The 20,588-nt window shown below is 53.6% G+C and overlaps 1 protein-coding gene across 3 annotated transcripts in view; it reads left to right on the plus strand.

The window, feature by feature from the left end:
* Positions 1-20,313, plus strand: part of C2CD2 (C2 calcium dependent domain containing 2) — a 66,401-nt gene extending 46,088 nt beyond the window's left edge. For all 3 annotated transcript variants that reach the window (XM_075261328.1, XM_075261326.1, XM_075261327.1), the window contains exons 9-15: positions 2,257-2,321; positions 4,541-4,656; positions 4,848-5,028; positions 5,575-5,688; positions 5,778-5,905; positions 8,307-8,610; positions 17,885-20,313. In XM_075261328.1, coding sequence (XP_075117429.1) covers positions 2,257-2,321; positions 4,541-4,656; positions 4,848-5,028; positions 5,575-5,688; positions 5,778-5,905; positions 8,307-8,610; positions 17,885-18,105 — 1,129 coding nt within the window. In that variant the 3' untranslated portion in view covers positions 18,106-20,313. The remainder of the gene's footprint in view (positions 1-2,256; positions 2,322-4,540; positions 4,657-4,847; positions 5,029-5,574; positions 5,689-5,777; positions 5,906-8,306; positions 8,611-17,884) is intronic.
* The last annotated feature ends 275 nt before the right edge of the window (positions 20,314-20,588 follow it).

Raw genomic sequence — 20,588 nt, forward strand, 5'->3', positions numbered from 1 at the left:
CTAGTGTCCATATACTACCATATACTGTATACTAGTGTCCATGTAATACCATATACTGTATACTAGTGTCCATGTAATACCATATACTGTATACTAGTGTCCATGTAATACCATATACTGTATACTAGTGTCCATATACTACCATATACTGTATACTAGTGTCCATGTAATACCATATACTGTATACTAGTGTCCATGTAATACCATATACTGTATACTAGTGTCCATGTAATACCATATACTGTATACTAGTGCCCATATAATACCATATACTGTATACTAGTGTCCATGTAATACCATATACTGTATACTAGTGTCCATGTAATACCATATACTGTATACTAGTGCCCATATACTACCATATACTGTATACTAGTGTCCATGTAATACCATATACTGTATACTAGTGTCCATGTAATACCATATACTGTATACTAGTGTCCATATACTACCATATACTGTATACTAGTGTCCATATACTACCATATACTGTATACTAGTGTCCATATACTACCATATACTGTATACTAGTGTCCATATACTACCATATACTGTATACTAGTGTCCATGTAATACCATATACTGTATACTAGTGTCCATGTAATACCATATACTGTATACTAGTGTCCATATACTACCATATACTGTATACTAGTGTCCATATACTACCATATACTGTATACTAGTGTCCATATACTACCATATACTGTATACTAGTGTCCATATACTACCATATACTGTATACTAGTGTCCATATACTACCATATACTGTATACTAGTGTCCATATACTACCATATACTGTATACTAGTGTCCATATACTACCATATACTGTATACTAGTGTCCATATACTACCATATACTGTATACTAGTGTCCATGTACTACCATATACTGTATACTAGTGTCCATATACTACCATATACTGTATACTAGTGTCCATATAATACCATATACTGTATACTAGTGTCCATATACTACCATATACTGTATACTAGTGTCCATGTAATACCATATACTGTATACTAGTGTCCATGTAATACCATATACTGTATACTAGTGTCCATGTAATACCATATACTGTATACTAGTGTCCATGTACTGCCATATACTGTATACTAGTGTCCATATACTACCATATACTGTATACTAGTGTCCATATAATACCATATACTGTATACTAGTGCCCATATACTACCATATACTGTATACTAGTGTCCATATAATACCATATACTGTATACTAGTGTCCATATACTACCATATACTGTATACTAGTGTCCATATAATACCATATACTGTATACTAGTGCCCATATACTACCATATACTGTATACTAGTGCCCATATACTACCATATACTGTATACTAGTGTCCATATAATACCATATACTGTATACTAGTGTCCATATAATACCATATACTGTATACTAGTGTCCATATACTACCATATACTGTATACTAGTGTCCATATACTACCATATACTGTATACTAGTGTCCATATACTACCATATACTGTATACTAGTGTCCATATACTACCATATACTGTATACTAGTGTCCATGTAATACCATATACTGTATACTAGTGTCCATGTAATACCATATACTGTATACTAGTGTCCATGTACTACCATATACTGTATACTAGTGTCCATGTACTACCATATACTGTATACTAGTGTCCATATACTACCATATACTGTATACTAGTGTCCATATACTACCATATACTGTATACTAGTGTCCATATACTACCATATACTGTATACTAGTGTCCATATACTACCATATACTGTATACTAGTGTCCATATACTACCATATACTGTATACTAGTGTCCATATACTACCATATACTGTATACTAGTGTCCATATACTACCATATACTGTATACTAGTGTCCATATACTACCATATACTGTATACTAGTGTCCATATACTACCATATACTGTATACTAGTGTCCATATACTACCATATACTGTATACTAGTGTCCATATAATACCATATACTGTATACTAGTGTCCATATACTACCATATACTGTATACTAGTGTCCATATAACAGCTCAGTCCCAGCTCACTCCCTTTATGGGGTCAGCCGGTGCAGTCCGTACCCCAGGTTGTGTAAACCATCCTGTAACCTGCTGCGGGTTGTTGAGGATCGCTCACTTGCTATTAGTCCAGCAGTATGGCCGCCTCCGTGTTATCGCTCTGCACTCGCTCATTATCTCCTCCATCTTTTTCTCTTTTCTTGCAGTGAACTGAATGCAAAATCCCGAGAACTGCAGCTGCTGATCTCTGACCCTGGGAGACCTGATGGGAGTAAGTCCCGGGCCTCTGCCCCCCCCTTCCCAAGTCTCCAGCCTCTGCCCCCCCTCCCGAATCCCCTGAGTCCCCGGCCTCTGCCCCCCTCCCCCCCCACCTTCCTGAGTCCCCAGCCTCTGCCCCCCCCCTTCCCGAGTCCCCGGCCTCTGCCCCCCTCCCCCCCCACCTTCCTGAGTCCCCAGCCTCTGCCCCCCCCTTCCCGAGTCCCCGGCCTCTGCCCCCCTCCCCCCCCCCTTCCCAAGTCTCCAGCCTCTGCCCCCCCCCCCTTCCCGAATCCCCTGAGTCCCCAGCCTCTGCCCCCCCCCGCATCCCCTGAGTCCCCAGCCTCTGTCCCCCCCCTTCCCGAGTCCCCAGCCTCTGCCCCCCCATCCCCTGAGTCCCCAGCCTCTGCCCCCCCCCCCCGCATCCCCCGAGTCCCCAGCCTCTGCCCCCCCCCTTCCCGAGTCTCCAGCCTCTGCCCCCTCCCCCCCCCCCTTCCCGAGTCTCCAGCCTCTGCCCCCTCCCCCCCCCCCCCCGCATCCCCTGAGTCCCCAGCCTCTGCCCCCCCCCCCGCATCCCCTGAGTCCCCAGCCTCTGCCCCCCCCCCCGCATCCCCCGAGTCCCCAGCCTCTGCCCCACCCCCCCCGCATCCCCCGAGTCCCCAGCCTCTGCCCCCCCCCCCGCATCCCCCGAGTCCCCAGCCTCTGCCCCCCCCGCATCCCCCGAGTCCCCAGCCTCTGCCCCACCCCCCCGCATCCCCCGAGTCCCCAGCCTCTGCCCCCCCCCGCATCCCCCGAGTCCCCAGCCTCTGCCCCCCCCCCCCGCATCCCCCGAGTCCCCAGCCTCTGCCCCACCCCCCCCGCATCCCCCGAGTCCCCAGCCTCTGCCCCCCCCCCCGCATCCCCCGAGTCCCCAGCCTCTGCCCCACCCCCCCGCATCCCCCGAGTCCCCAGCCTCTGCCCCCCCCGCATCCCCCGAGTCCCCAGCCTCTGCCCCACCCCCCCCGCATCCCCCGAGTCCCCAGCCTCTGCCCCCCCCCCGCATCCCCCGAGTCCCCAGCCTCTGCCCCCCCCCCCCGCATCCCCCGAGTCCCCAGCCTCTGCCCCCCCCCCCGCATCCCCTGAGTCCCCAGCCTCTGCCCCCCCCCCGCATCCCCTGAGTCCCCAGCCTCTGCCCCCCCGCATCCCCTGAGTCCCCAGCCTCTGCCCCCCCCCCGCATCCCCTGAGTCCCCAGCCTCTGCCCCCCCCCGCATCCCCCGAGTCCCCAGCCTCTGCCCCCCCCATCCCCTGAGTCTCCAGCCTCTGCCCCCCCCTTCCCGAGTCCCCAGCCTCTGCCCCCCCCTTCCCGAGTCCCCAGCCTCTGCCCCCCCCCCCCCGCATCCCCTGAGTCCCCAGCCTCTGCCCCCCCCCCCCCCCCGCATCCCCTGAGTCCCCAGCCTCTGCCCCCCCCTTCCCGAGTCCCCAGCCTCTGCCCCCCCATCCCCTGAGTCCCCAGCCTCTGCCCCCCCCCCGCATCCCCCGAGTCCCCAGCCTCTGCCCCCCCCCCGCATCCCCTGAGTCCCCAGCCTCTGCCCCCCCATCCCCTGAGTCCCCAGCCCCTGCCCCCCCCCCGCATCCCCCGAGTCCCCAGCCCCTGCCCCCCCCCCGCATCCCCCGAGTCCCCAGCCTCTGCCCCCCCCCCCCCGCATCCCCCGAGTCCCCAGCCTCTGCCCCCCCCCCGCATCCCCCGAGTCCCCAGCCCCTGCCCCCCCCCCCGCATCCCCCGAGTCCCCAGCCTCTGCCCCCCCCTTCCCGAGTCCCCAGCCTCTGCCCCCCCCCCCCCGCATCCCCTGAGTCCCCAGCCTCTGCCCCCCCCCCCCCCGCATCCCCTGAGTCCCCAGCACCTGCCCCCCCCCCCGCATCCCCCGAGTCCCCAGCCCCTGCCCCCCCCATCCCGAGTCCCCAGCCTCTGCCCCCCCATCCCCTGAGTCCCCAGCCTCTGCCCCCCCCCCCGCATCCCCTGAGTCCCCAGCCTCTGCCCCCAGGAATAAGACAGTCCTAGAAACTTCTATAGCATATCTGCAGCCTGTGAGCTTCCCCTTCCAGGCACAAACCCCAGCCCATCACCGCCATTGTGTGACAGCAGCACAAACCTAACTGTACCTTAGTCCTAAACCCTTCCTATAAGGCCAGGGCTACCCGGGTCATGGCCGACATCCCCGAGCAGCCCTCCCCTAATGGCTTTGTTCTCACTATAGGTCCTCCATTGGCCTGCGCTACGGTGCCCCTGGATCTATTCAGGAAGAACCCCTCAGGGAGGCAGAGTTACCCGCTGACCCCTAACAGCCCCTTGTCTGGGTCCATCAGCGCTCAGGTAGGTACCTGGTAGTGACCCCAATAACTATATTCACCCCTGGATCACCCTGCGGGACCTTCTAGCAGAGGTTCCCTGGTGTCATCCAAGGAGGACTAGCCCTTTAAGTTTGGACTTTGGTGATTTAAAGGCCCGGGCGTTGCCATGGTGACGTGCCGCCGGTGACTTACGATCCGTATTATCCATTCCAGTTCCTGTTTGTGGAGCCGAATGAACTGAAGTCCTGGTCAGTCCCGGTCCCTGCCAAGAAAGTGGAGAAGGACCGGACGGTGATGCCTTGTGGGACCGTCGTCACCACCGTCACCTCTGTCACCTCCAAACCACGGGGAGAGGGCAAGGGCCTGGCGGCCGCCTACACGGACAAGGCCTCGGGTACGTCGCCCATATAATAATTAGGTAGCGCTTGTCTGCGCTGACGGCGAGTGTCCGGGGCTCGTACACAGCGGCCAATCAGAAGAGGCCGAGCACAGACACTCCTGTCCGCATATAACAGGCAGCATTCCTCCATAGGCACAGGGCGCTCAGGCATGCTGGGAGTTGTAGTTCCCCGGAGAGTCGCAGGGTTTTGTATTGAGGAGTTCTCCTGGTCCCGTCTCAGGACATTCGCAGGGTTTGTATTAAGGGGTTCTCCTGGTCCCGTCTCAGGACATTCGCAGGGTTTGTATTAAGGGGTTCTCCTAGTCCCGTCTCAGGACATTCGCAGGGTTTGTATTAAGGGGTCCTGGTCCCGTCTCCTCAGGACAGTCGCAGGGTTTGTATTAAGGGGTCCTAGTCCCGTCTCCTCAGGACAGTCGCAGGTTCTTCCGGCTTTAGCAATGGACAAGCTTTCCTTAGAACAGATGAATTGATGGAAGGGTCTGACGCCCGGCCCCCCTGCAGATCAGCCTGTAACCCCCCCCTCCCCCTTTATCTTCACAGATTCACCCGCAAGGACTCCCCCTAAAATAAAAGTCATTGAGCGGGACTTCTCAGTACAAGCCATTCCTTCCCAGACTGGTGTGGTCAGCAAGGCGCTCTCCTCCTCCGACACAGGTAACCCTTCACAGTCCTGCCCTCCTCTTTCCGACTTCTTATGTTTTCCACAAAGTTTCTCATGTTCTTTGTTGTTGTCTCGGATCCAGAGCTCCTGATGCTGAACGGCTCCGACCCAGTTGCAGAAGTTGCCATAAGACAACTGAGAGAGTCCTCTAGACAGTCCCTGAAGTCTCCTCGGAAGAAGAGCACGCTCATTATATCAGGAATCTCCAAGGTGAGCGCCTGCTGCTCGGGTCTACGCAACGTAAATGGCGTCCACACCCACCTGAGCCACATAGGTGACCGGAGTCTGGTGCGGACCTACAGCTTCTCTCCATACAGATGGTTGTCTGAACGCGGGACTCAGGACGGTCCGGGCCCCTAAAGCCATAATAGTCATGGGCCGTACAGGGTAATACACACAGTGATGTCACAGTACAGGATAATACACACAGTGATGTCACAGTACGGAGATAATACACACAGTGATGTCACAGTACAGAGATAATACACACAGTGATGTCACAGTACAGGATAATACACACAGTGATGTCACAGTACGGAGATAATACACACAGTGATGTCACAGTACAGGGATAATACACACAGTGATGTCACAGTACGGAGATAATACACACAGTGATGTCACAGTACAGAGATAATACACACAGTGATGTCACAGTACAGGATAATACACACAGTGATGTCACAGTACAGGGATAATACACAGTGATGTCACAGTACAGAGATAATACACACAGTGATGTCACAGTACAGGATAATACACACAGTGATGTCACAGTACAGGATAATACACACAGTGATGTCACAGTACGGAGATAATACACACAGTGATGTCACAGTACAGAGATAATACACACAGTGATGTCACAGTACAGGATAATACACACAGTGATGTCACAGTACGGAGATAATACACACAGTGATGTCACAGTACAGGGATAATACACACAGTGATGTCACAGTACGGAGATAATACACACAGTGATGTCACAGTACAGAGATAATACACACAGTGATGTCACAGTACAGGATAATACACACAGTGATGTCACAGTACAGGGATAATACACAGTGATGTCACAGTACAGAGATAATACACACAGTGATGTCACAGTACAGGATAATACACACAGTGATGTCACAGTACAGGATAATACACACAGTGATGTCACAGTACAGGATAATACACACAGTGATGTCACAGTACAGGGATAATACACAGTGATGTCACAGTACAGGATAATACACACAGTGATGTCACAGTACAGGATAATACACACAGTGATGTCACAGTACAGGGATAATACACACAGTGATGTCACAGTACAGGGATAATACACACAGTGATGTCACAGTACAGGATAATACACACAGTGATGTCACAGTACAGAGATAATACACACAGTGATGTCACAGTACAGGATAATACACACAGTGATGTCACAGTACAGGATAATACACACAGTGATGTCACAGTACAGGATAATACACACAGTGATGTCACAGTACAGAGATAATACACATAGTGATGTCACAGTACAGGATAATACACACAGTGATGTCACAGTACAGGATAATACACACAGTGATGTCACAGTACAGGATAATACACACAGTGATGTCACAGTACAGGATAATACACACAGTGATGTCACAGTACAGGATAATACACACAGTGATGTCACAGTACAGAGATAATACACACAGTGATGTCACAGTACAGGATAATACACACAGTGATGTCACAGTACAGGATAATACACACAGTGATGTCACAGTACAGGATAATACACACAGTGATGTCACAGTACAGGATAATACACACAGTGATGTCACAGTACAGGATAATACACACAGTGATGTCACAGTACAGAGATAATACACACAGTGATGTCACAGTACAGGATAATACACACAGTGATGTCACAGTACAGGATAATACACACAGTGATGTCACAGTACAGGATAATACACACAGTGATGTCACAGTACAGGATAATACACACAGTGATGTCACAGTACAGGATAATACACACAGTGATGTCACAGTACAGGATAATACACACAGTGATGTCACAGTACAGGATAATACACACAGTGATGTCACAGTACAGGATAATACACACAGTGATGTCACAGTACAGGATAATACACACAGTGATGTCACAGTACAGAGATAATACACACAGTGATGTCACAGTACAGGATAATACACACAGTGATGTCACAGTACAGGATAATACACACACATAGACCCCTGGTGCAGTATGACATCACAGTATATGATGAATGTAATTCTAATGATGTCAGTATGATTGACCCCTTAGTTGCTGGCCCTATAACCACTGCTGCGTCTCCTCGGTGCACCCGTGGGGTCAGACATGTTCTCTATTCACCACAGTGCACTTTCGGACTCTTATAATCCACCCCAGCAGTCACCCGTATCCCCTTGCTATGGGAATGTACTCGGGCGACCTCCCTGCATAGACTTCTATAGGTGAAGCTTCCAGAGCGCCGTGTGCGACCTCCCACCCTGTAAGGAGAAGGAATACATTGTCCCCCTGTCCAGGCCGGGGGAGGGGATATAACACTGGTGTCTTGTGTTTCGGCAGACGTTGCTGACTCAGGATGACGAGGTTTCCCTCATGATGAATTACGCCGCCTCCATGGACAGCACAATAGCCAATAACTCGCCCCTCACCTACCATGACGTGACCACCAATGATAAAGGTCTGACACTGGAACTGACGACCACCGGAGCGGCCATGAGCTCCGAGGACGATCTCCATGACGCCTGGGACCAGGGCAGCCAATCAGGGGAGTGGAACGCAAACGGATTGGACGAGCCCGACTCCGAACTGGTGTCCGTCAGTAACCTGAGCATGTCGGAGACCGGGAGCATCCGCAAATCCAAAGGTCTGTGCTCGGAACCTGCAGGGTTAATGATAGAGAGCGCGGGCCCTAATTATGGGGCGATAATCTGACGCATCTCATTACTGGTTGGAAGTGATAGTCTGCGAGACGTCGTCAGTGTGAGCGGAGCCCTTCTATATTAGGAGCATCCATGTGACTGACACGGGGATCAGCAGTGTCTGGCTGAGGTGCCGGGGCCACCAGATGATTCTCGGGACCCACCAGATGATTCCTGGAGCCCACCAGATGATTCTCGGAGCCCACCAGATGATTCTCGGGGCCCACCAGATGATTCTTGGGACCCACCAGATGATTCCTGGGGCCCACCAGATGATTCTCAGGGCCCACCAGATGATTCTCAGGGCCCACCAGATGATTCCTGGGACCCACCAGATGATTCTTGGAGCCCACCAGATGATTCTCAGGGCCCACCAGATGATTCCTGGGACCCACCAGATGATTCTTGGAGCCCACCAGATGATTCTCAGGGCCCACCAGATGATTCTCAGGGCCCACCAGATGATTCCTGGGACCCACCAGATGATTCTTGGAGCCCACCAGATGATTCTCAGGGCCCACCAGATGATTCCTGGGACCCACCAGATGATTCTCAGAGCCCACCAGATGATTCTCGGGACCCACCAGATGATTCCTGGAGCCCACCAGATGATTCTCGGGGCCCACCAGATGATTCTCGGGGCCCACCAGATGATTCTTGGGACCCACCAGATGATTCCTGGGGCCCACCAGATGATTCTCAGGGCCCACCAGATGATTCTCAGGGCCCACCAGATGATTCCTGGGACCCACCAGATGATTCTTGGAGCCCACCAGATGATTCTTGGAGCCCACCAGATGATTCCTGGAGCCCACCAGATGATTCTCAGGGCCCACCAGATGATTCCTGGGGCCCACCAGATGATTCCTGGGACCCACCAGATGATTCCTGGGACCCACCAGATGATTCCTGGGGCCCACCAGATGATTCTTGGGGCCCACCAGATGATTCTCGGTGCCCACCAGATGATTCTCGGTGCCCACCAGATGATTCTCGGGGCCCACCAGATGATTCTCGGGGCCCACCAGATGATTCTCGGGACCCACCAGATGATTCTCAGAGCCCACCAGATGATTCTCGGGGCCCACCAGATGATTCTCGGGACCCACCAGATGATTCTCAGAGCCCACCAGATGATTCTTGGGGCCCACCAGATGATTCTCAGAGCCCACCAGATGATTCTCAGAGCCCACCAGATGATTCTCGGGGCCCACCAGATGATTCTTGGGGCCCACCAGATGATTCTTGGGGCCCACCAGATGATTCTTGGGGCCCACCAGATGATTCTCGGGACCCACCAGATGATTCTCAGAGCCCACCAGATGATTCTTGGGGCCCACCAGATGATTCTCAGAGCCCACCAGATGATTCTCAGAGCCCACCAGATGATTCTTGGGGCCCACCAGATGATTCTTGGAGCCCACCAGATGATTCTTGGGGCCCACCAGATGATTCCTGGAGCCCACCAGATGATTCTCGGTGCCCACCAGATGATTCTCGGGGCCCACCAGATGATTCTCGGGGCCCACCAGATGATTCTCGGGACCCACCAGATGATTCTCAGAGCCCACCAGATGATTCTCGGGGCCACCAGATGATTCTCAGGGCCCACCAGATGATTCCTGGGGCCCACCAGATGATTCTCAGAGCCCACCAGATGATTCTCGGGACCCACCAGATGATTCCTGGAGCCCACCAGATGATTCTCAGAGCCCACCAGATGATTCTCGGGGCCCACCAGATGATTCTCGGGACCCACCAGATGATTCTCAGAGCCCACCAGATGATTCTTGGGGCCCACCAGATGATTCTCAGAGCCCACCAGATGATTCTCAGAGCCCACCAGATGATTCTTGGGGCCCACCAGATGATTCTTGGAGCCCACCAGATGATTCTTGGGGCCCACCAGATGATTCCTGGAGCCCACCAGATGATTCTCGGTGCCCACCAGATGATTCTCGGGGCCCACCAGATGATTCTCGGGGCCCACCAGATGATTCTCGGGACCCACCAGATGATTCTCAGAGCCCACCAGATGATTCTCGGGGCCACCAGATGATTCTCAGGGCCCACCAGATGATTCCTGGGGCCCACCAGATGATTCTCAGAGCCCACCAGATGATTCTCGGGACCCACCAGATGATTCCTGGAGCCCACCAGATGATTCTCGGGGCCCACCAGATGATTCTCGGGGCCCACCAGATGATTCTTGGGACCCACCAGATGATTCCTGGGGCCCACCAGATGATTCTCAGGGCCCACCAGATGATTCTCAGGGCCCACCAGATGATTCCTGGGACCCACCAGATGATTCTTGGAGCCCACCAGATGATTCTTGGAGCCCACCAGATGATTCCTGGAGCCCACCAGATGATTCTCAGGGCCCACCAGATGATTCCTGGGGCCCACCAGATGATTCCTGGGACCCACCAGATGATTCCTGGGACCCACCAGATGATTCCTGGAGCCCACCAGATGATTCTTGGGGCCCACCAGATGATTCCTGGAGCCCACCAGATGATTCTCGGTGCCCACCAGATGATTCTCGGGGCCCACCAGATGATTCTCGGGGCCCACCAGATGATTCTCGGGACCCACCAGATGATTCTCAGAGCCCACCAGATGATTCTCGGGGCCCACCAGATGATTCTCGGGACCCACCAGATGATTCTCAGAGCCCACCAGATGATTCTTGGGGCCCACCAGATGATTCTCAGAGCCCACCAGATGATTCTCAGAGCCCACCAGATGATTCTTGGAGCCCACCAGATGATTCTTGGGGCCCACCAGATGATTCCTGGAGCCCACCAGATGATTCTCGGTGCCCACCAGATGATTCTCGGGGCCCACCAGATGATTCTCGGGGCCCACCAGATGATTCTCGGGACCCACCAGATGATTCTCAGAGCCCACCAGATGATTCTCGGGGCCCACCAGATGATTCTCAGAGCCCACCAGATGATTCTCAGAGCCCACCAGATGATTCTCGGGACCCACCAGATGATTCTCAGAGCCCACCAGATGATTCTTGGGGCCCACCAGATGATTCTTAGGGCCACCAGATGATTCCTGGAGCCCACCAGATGATTCTTGGGACCCACCAAATGATTCCTGGAGCCCACCAGATGATTCCTGGAGCCCACCAGATGATTCCTGGAGCCCACCAGATGATTCTCGGGGCCCACCAGATGATTCCTGGAGCCCACCAGATGATTCTCGGGGCCCACCAGATGATTCCTGGAGCCCACCAGATGATTCTCGGGGCCCACCAGATGATTCTCGGGGCCCACCAGATGATTCTCGGGGCCCACCAGATGATTCCTGGAGCCCACCAGATGATTCTCGGAGCCCACCAGATGATTCTTGGGGCCCACCAGATGATTCTCGGGGCCCACCAGATGATTCTTGGAGCCCACCAGATGATTCTTGGGGCCCACCAGATGATTCCTGGAGCCCACCAGATGATTCTTGGGGCCCACCAGATGATTCTTGGGGCCCACCAGATGATTCTCGGGGCCCACCAGATGATTCCTGGGGCCCACCAGATGATTCTCGGGGCCCACCAGATGATTCTCGGGGCCCACCAGATGATTCTCGGGGCCCACCAGATGATTCTCGGGGCCCACCAGATGATTCTCGGGGCCCACCAGATGATTCTCGGGGCCCACCAGATGATTCTCGGGGCCCACCAGATGATTCTCGGGGCCCACCAGATGATTCCTGGAGCCCACCAGATGATTCTCGGGGCCCACCAGATGATTCTCGGGGCCACCAGATGATTCTCGGGGCCCACCAGATGATTCTCGGGGCCCACCAGATGATTCCTGGAGCCCACCAGATGATTCTCGGGCCCACCAGATGATTCTCGGGGCCCACCAGATGATTCTCGGGGCCCACCAGATGATTCTCGGGGCCCACCAGATGATTCTCGGGGCCACCAGATGATTCTCAGAGCCCACCAGATGATTCTCGGGGCCCACCAGATGATTCTCAGAGCCCACCAGATGATTCTCGGGGCCCACCAGATGATTCCTGGAGCCCACCAGATGATTCTCGGGGCCCACCAGATGATTCTTGGGGCCCACCAGATGATTCCTGGAGCCCACCAGATGATTCTCGGGGCCCACCAGATGATTCTCGGGGCCCACCAGATGATTCTCGGGGCCCACCAGATGATTCCTGGAGCCCACCAGATGATTCTTGGGGCCCACCAGATGATTCTTAGGGCCACCAGATGATTCTTGGGGCCCACCAGATGATTCTTGGGACCCACCAGATGATTCTTGGGGCCCACCAGATGATTCTTGGGGCCCACCAGATGATTCTTGGGACCCACCAGATGATTCTTGGGGCCCATCAGATGATTCTTGGAGCCCACCAGATGATTCTTGGAGCCCACCAGATGATTCTTGGAGCCCACCAGATGATTCTTGGAGCCCACCAGATGATTCTTGGAGCCCACCAGATGATTCTTGGAGCCCACCAGATGATTCTCGGGGCCCACCAGATGATTCTCGGGGCCCACCAGATGATTCTCGGGGCCCACCAGATGATTCTCGGGGCCCACCAGATGATTCCTGGGGCCCACCAGATGATTCTCGGAGCCCACCAGATGATTCCTGGGGCCCACCAGATGATTCCTGGGGCCCACCAGATGATTCCTGGGGCCCACCAGATGATTCTTGGGGCCCACCAGATGATTCCTGGGGCCCACCAGATGATTCTTGGAGCCCACCAGATGATTCTTGGAGCCCACCAGATGATTCTTGGGGCCCACCAGATGATTCTTGGGGCCCACCAGATGATTCTTGGAGCCCACCAGATGATTCTTGGAGCCCACCAGATGATTCTTGGGGCCCACCAGATGATTCCTGGGGCCCACCAGATGATTCTTGGAGCCCACCAGATGATTCTTGGAACCCACCAGATGATTCTTGGGGTCCACCAGATGATTCCTGGGGCCCACCAGATGATTCTTGGGGCCACTATACAATAAACAGACCGTGTTACCCTTCAGGTTTGGGTGTCTCCCCCTGGACCATTATTGTATTAGCGCCTGGGCTCATCACAGGATCCTCTGGTGGACCAGTCTGACCCCGGTGATCGGTCACAATACACACCCATAATGGCCCCCCATATACAATCGATTTGTCATGTGTTTTTGGTGAACGGCTCAATGTGTTGAAATCCATTCATCCCCATCCTTCTCTCCTTCCTCATCTGTCATCGGGCGAGGGTCAGGACACCCACATGATGGTTGGTAAATCCCTAAGTTTGTGGGTTGAGCCAAGTGAGGACCAGTCTGGTTCGGGGCAGGAGAATATACTTTAGGTCGAGGGAGTAAAGGCCCCCAAATACATCAGACCCAGTGATCCTGTGCGATGACTATAGGGGCCTCCAGAAGTGAGAGCGGGGGAGGATTGGGCCTGTGGAGTGTCCACACCTGGATCCAGCTTGCCCGCAGAGGAGATAAACAGCCGCCAGGGGTGATATGTCTGAGGGGAGTCCGGAGGAGCAGCTGTCGGCAGACAGTCAGTGTATAGACACCCAGAAGGTCCCTGTTGTCCATGGAGGTCAGCCATAACTATAGGGACCTGTCACGTTACACCTCTGCTGTGGCTACTGCCGGGGAACATGTCGGCCGGTCACTGCTGAAGGGCTATACGTTGCTTTCCTTGCAATGGTTCCAGTGATTATGGAGAAGGTTCCGGGGTAGAAGGACAGGCTTGAGCTTCCCTCCCATCATAGGCCCCATCTCTGACCCCATGGTCTCCTCTGTGGTACTTGCACCCTTAGGTCACCCGACATTACAGGTCTTTGTAGTGTTTTTATTCTCTGATGGCAAAAATATTACATTTAGTTTTTTCAGGCTCTGCCGATACGCTGCAGATCTGGTAATCTTCCCGAGCGCCGCTAACCAGACTAACAGGGTAGTGGAAGAGCAATTTGGGCTGTGGCAGGAGCACGGGGGCAGCGACCGGCATGGCCAGGAAGAGCAAAGCTCCGGCTACTGGTCTGACTGGTGTGCATGTAGCATTGTGACCGTACGATGGTCGGCCTACACATGGTGGGGGGATAGGCCAGAGAGGATCTGTTATTGGGATGTTCAGGGTCCAGTAGGTCCTCAGTGGAGCTCACGTGTGGTCCTGCCTGGAGGAAATCAGAACATTGCTAGACCAACGCTGCAGCTCAGCCTGTAACCAGCAATATGGCCCCCGCGTTACACCACTGACTCCCAATACTGAGTCCTACCCAATACCAAGTGGGCACCAACAGTTCCCCCCAAATACTATGGTCTTGTCCAATGCCCCATAATCCTGTTCACTATGGACATAGCTCTTGTCATGTGAAGGGTTAATCTCCCTGTGGACCCGCTGCCCCCCACAGGTATAAGCCTCGGGGTTCCCATAGTTGGAGGCTGTATTTGCCTTCATGTGGACCCGCTGCCCCCCCACAGGTATAAGCCTCGGGGTTCCCATAGTTGGAGGCTGTATAAGCCTCGGGGTTCCCATAGTTGGAGGCTGTATAAGCCTCGGGGTTCCCATAGTTGGAGGCTGTATTTGCCTTCATGTGGACCCGCTGCCCCCCCCAGGTATAAGCCTCGGGGTTCCCATAGTTGGAGGCTGTATAAGCCTCGGGGTTCCCATAGTTGGAGGCTGTATTTGCCTTCATGTGGACCCGCTGCCCCCCCACAGGTATAAGCCTCGGGGTTCCCATAGTTGGAGGCTGTATAAGCCTCGGGGTTCCCATAGTTGGAGGCTGTATAAGCCTCGGGGTTCCCATAGTTGGAGGCTGTATTTGCCTTCATGTGGACCCGCTGCCCCCCCACAGGTATAAGCCTCGGGGTTCCCATAGTTGGAGGCTGTATTTGCCTTCATGTGGACCCGCTGCCCCCCCCCCCCCCCCCCCACAGGTATAAGCCTCGGGGTTCCCATAGTTGGAGGCTGTATAAGCCTCGGGGTTCCCATAGTTGGAGGCTTTTCCTGCCTTCTCCATCCAGGTCATCTGTCCACAATAAATCCGCCATCCGGTCAGGAGCCCCCCGATATCCTTGGCCGCTGGTCCCCTGGAGGTAGGAGCCAACAAGTCGCACCGTCTTCTTCCGAGGTTTCTTACATCGCTTGCATTGCCTCTTCTCTCTCTCTTTCTCGACTACAGGCTGCTGTGGAAAGTGTTGGGGCAAATAATAAGATTGGAGCCGGCATGCTCGGATTTGTCATTTTTCTAGAATTTTTTCTTTTTTTTTCCTTTCTGACACATTCATTTTAAAACAAAAAGAATTTTACAAAAAAATACCCGAAAAATGTAAAAAAAAAATGTTCTCGGTGGTGCTGGGAGTGATGTAATAGGAGCCCCTGTGATGTGGCTCCTCCCTCTTGTCTGTGCGATCGCCTCTCATTGGCCATTTTCCTGTTTGTCTCTTTCTCACCGTCTTTCTCTCCATCTCTTCTGTCACCTTCCGAGGATCTTTTCACCACCTTCCATTCATTGCTCTCACAGTAAGTCCAGACCTTTCCATTCCTCTGTCTTTGTGGGTTAAGGGGGTTGGTGATGTCACTGCCTGGCGTGGTGACATCATCAGGATCATATTACATGGAGTGTGACTTGTGTATTGCTGACTGTCTCCGTTCCTTACGCCCGAGCCCTGCACCGACGGGCGGGATTGTAGTTGGGGGATTTCCAGTTGGGTTTTGCAGGTTCCTGGATTTTGTTGGTCATCAGTATTTTTGGACCTTCTATATTAGATGTTGAAGGGGTTAAAGGGATCCTCTCATTTGAACTTTTTTTTTTTTTCTAGCTGACACGTCGGAATAGCCTTAACTCTATTCGTCTCCTACCTTTATCAGTCTTCTCCGTGCCGCCGCACGTCGAAAAATCCGTTTTTTGTCGGTATGCAAATTAGTTCTCTCACAGCACTGGGGGCGGGACCCAACACTCAAGCAGCAGTGGGGGCGGGCCTAAAACTGCAAGAGAACTCTCTCCAGTGACGCCTCCATCTTCTGCAGCAACCACCTCTTCATCTTCTTTCTCCAGCTGGGGTCAGACTTGTGCGCCTGCGCAGTCGGCTCTGTCATCGGGATCCAGGCAAAACAGAGTGCACAGGCCGGCCCGCGGCCATTTTTTATGGAGGCAGCTTACTTGCACATGCGCAGTATGCTCCTGGTCTCTATAGAACTACAGGAGCGTACAGTGCATGCGCGCATAGCGGCCTCCAAAAAAATGGCCGCTGGCCTGTGCACTCTGCTCCTGCCGGCATCCCGATGATAGAGCTGACTGCGCAGGCGCCAGAGTGTGACCCCAACTGGAAGAAGACGCAGAAGAGGCGGTTGCTGTTGAGGATGGAGGCGTCGCTGGAGAGAGTTCTCTGGCAGCATTGGGGACGCCCCCAGTGCTGTCTGTGCGCTGGGGCCCGCCCTCAGTGCTGTGAAAGAACTCATTTGCATTCCAGTAAAAACCAGTATTTCTACCGAATGGCGAGCCGGAGGCGACTTATAAAGGAAGGAGAGCAATAGACTTTCTTAAGGCTATTCCGACGTGTCAACTAGAAAAAAGTGTTTAAATGCTAGGACCCCTTTAATGAGATGAGTATTAAGGGTTGGGGAACTTGTAGGACAATAGAGAATTTTATTTTTTGGGACGAGCTGGTAGAGAAGAGTTTCCAGGAAATAGGACTCTACCACCTCGATAGTCCACATCCCTGATGCCTCCATTCTGGTCCTCCTTTAAGATGGCCTCCACAGTCTTAGGCTTCCCCACCCCAAGCACCGTACTAATGTCTATGACACCACCCAATGGTGGTCACTGGTCCATCCAAGGTTGGGGGGAGAAGGTAGTGCCAGTCTGAGGCTCCTTGGGTCCACCAGATAAAAGTCCGCCATTAACCCCTAGGACACCGTAATACTCTTCTGTTGGACCATTATTGTGTTTGAGCCTCGGCTCACCGCTGGATCCTCTGGTAGTCGGATGGACCTTTGTGACACTGGGGAAGTCTGAGAGGATGGCGGCCATCTTATAAGGGATCAAACGGGGGTCTAGAATGAAGAAAGGGGCAGCAGGGGCGGATGAAGATTCTTTAGGTCTCATGTACAGAGATGTTTGCGCCACTTCTACACCCCATCATGATCTTGAGAGATTGGCGACTCCGTGTAGACCCTCGCTGATCCCATCAGTTCTCTGTCTCACTGCCGCCCTTTATAACCCTCCTCCATTTTCTGGCAGGTGGACTTTTACACAAAGGGGCCAAGCTATTTTTCCGGCGGAGACACCAGCAGAAAGACCCCAGCATGAGTCAGTCCCACAACGACCTGTCCTACCTGGAGAACCAAAGGACGACGGAGCATCGCAAGAAGGGCGCCACGCTCTCCCGACTCCTCAGCAAGAACAAGAGGTTTCTCCCCAAAACTAAACACAAAAATAAACCAGAAACTGAAAAGGAATAATTGGCCAAGACGGCGCGGGAGGAGAGTCCTGCGCGGCCAATATGGCGTACGGCCTACGTGAAGGTCCTCATGGACCACCAGAACTTGTAAAGTCCTGCTTATCTGTCTTATAGCTCAACACTGTGAGATTGTCGGAGGAGTCCTTTAAGGTTTCCTGACTAATGCACAATGGAGGCGGCCATTTTATCAGCTAATGCAATACTCATGGAAATAGAGGCGGCCATTTTGTGAAGTACACCAATACGTGTGCAAGACTAAGGTGGCCATTGCTGGCCGTGTACCTCATCCCTCGGTGGTATTACTGCTTCTCGGGGTATGTGTATTTTTCTACAAAATGGCGTCCGCTGTTGCCCACGAATTGTAGGTTTGCCTTGACATGTGCGCTTTGTCATGGAGTCGCATGTATCTCTGAGCCACTCGATGCATTTCTATGGTAAAAGTCTCGGTCTAGCGCTGGAGCCACTGGGAGCGGATGGTTTTGTGGGCGCTACCTCCGCGTGGGGGCCGCAGTTCCTACGATATCCGTTAGTGCCATGTATACGTATACCGCACAGCACGAGACCGCCCTCAACACTAATCCTGTATATAACGGACGTTTTATAGAGTTATGATGTCATCTTAAAGATTTGCGCTAATTCCAGTTACCAAGCAAGCGGCAAGTAACTGGGCCCCACGTTACTATAGGAAACCAGGGGTGCAGCGATTGGGGTGCAGAGGTGGAAGCCGCGCGAGGGCCCCAAAGTCCTTCCAGCACATGAGAGACTTTGTACCTGGGCCCAAGAGCTTACAGTTACTCCTTATAAAGCGTCGGCCATTCCCTCCATTCACTGACAGAACTTCTTCCAGAATCTTGCTGGTTGCCCCTAGAAACAGACAACCGTTTATTCTTCCTGTTGTCAGACATGTGACCGAACCCTTGGCCGCGAGCAGATGGCGCAGAGGTGAGCCCGACCTCACCCGTAAGTGCGTCACTGTAAGGCCGGGGCCACACACAGATTTTTGGACGTGGAGGCCGCCTCAGAATCCGGTCCAAAAAACCCGCTAGCTGTGCCTGGATGCCGGTGCGGGGCGCGATGTGCGGCATTCTGCTCCGGGTTAGGCCCCAAGCCATGAGCCTAGTCAGCAGGGAGGTGTCGCACCGCAGAATCCGCCGCAAAGAAGAAGTGTCCGGCTCTCAGGGAAGTCTATGGGAGGCGGTTTTTGTTGGAGCAGATTCTGCGTCACAATCCAGTCCAAAGATCTCCGTGTGATCCCGGCCCAAGGGATTGTTCACACGGCGGAAAATTTCCGGAATTTGAAGCTGATTTTTCCTCTTGTCCATTCTGCGCCAGTCTGGCGGTATTTTCTGCCTAATACCAGTGATCAGGCGACATCTGCCCGAGGATCCAACATGGCGCTTAGTTTGGTTGCCGGTGGAATCCGCAAACTCTGAACCGAATCCCGACGCGCAAATCTGAGGAGGAATTGGTGAAGCAGAAAAACTTTGAAGCAGATTTTCGTTTTTTGCGCCACGTTTCGCCTCTCGTGGGCAGGGCCACTCCCATCTTCTGTGTTCAGGTGAATTTCCCGCCTCTCGTTCCTTTCCGCAGGATCGCGGGATGATCGGCCTCCATGATGGGATTATGGGATGGATCTTCCTGTATCTCCGGGGTTACCGCGTGTCCTCGTGTAGGGCCCTGTGCACACAATGGGATCTGCTACGTAGTGCGTGTTACCCATAGCAACCAGTCAGTAAATATGGCGCTAATTCCACTGGTGATTGGAGCGGTTGCTATGGACACTAGGCCTTGTTACCCATAGCAACCCATCCCTGTCATTATATAGGAGCTAAAGCTGCGCTGTGATTGGTTGCTATGGGCACAGCTTTCTAAACCTGTCAGTGTTGCCGATAGCGACCATTGCATTGCGGCCTGATGTAATTGGTGCAGTCCGGTGACCACCAGCATGGCCGCCATTGTAGCCGCCATTGTAGCCCGACTGACCAGTGCACCCAGGCTCAGCCGCAGACTCCTGGGGCAACTAGGCCACGTATAAGGTCATAACCTCCGTGTGCTCCGCCCAAAGGGGCGGGGCTATGCAAATGTGCCAAAAATGTGGGTTTCTGTAAGTTTGTTGCGGCCCTGGCTTCTACCTCTGCCCCCCTATAGCGCAGCCATTAGGTAAGTCCCGGCTGCACCCCCAGCTTTACCCCACATGTAGTTTACACCAAAGCACTGCCTGTAGCCCTGCCTGCACTTTAAGATGGCGACTGCATGACGGCCCCGGCACCTCCTCCGCAGACCCCGGCACCTCCTCCGCAGACCCCGTCACCTCCTCCGCAGGCCCCGTCACCTCCTCCGCAGACCCCGTCACCTCCTCCGCAGGCCCCGGCACCTCCTCCGCAGGCCCCGGCACCTCCTCCGCAGGCCCCGGCACCTCCTCCGCAGACCCCGTCACCTCCTCCGCAGGCCCCGTCACCTCCTCCGCAGGCCCCGTCACCTCCT

This window comes from Leptodactylus fuscus, unplaced genomic scaffold (assembly GCF_031893055.1).
Source record: "Leptodactylus fuscus isolate aLepFus1 unplaced genomic scaffold, aLepFus1.hap2 HAP2_SCAFFOLD_112, whole genome shotgun sequence".
In the NCBI taxonomy this organism is placed as follows: domain Eukaryota; kingdom Metazoa; phylum Chordata; class Amphibia; order Anura; family Leptodactylidae; genus Leptodactylus; species Leptodactylus fuscus.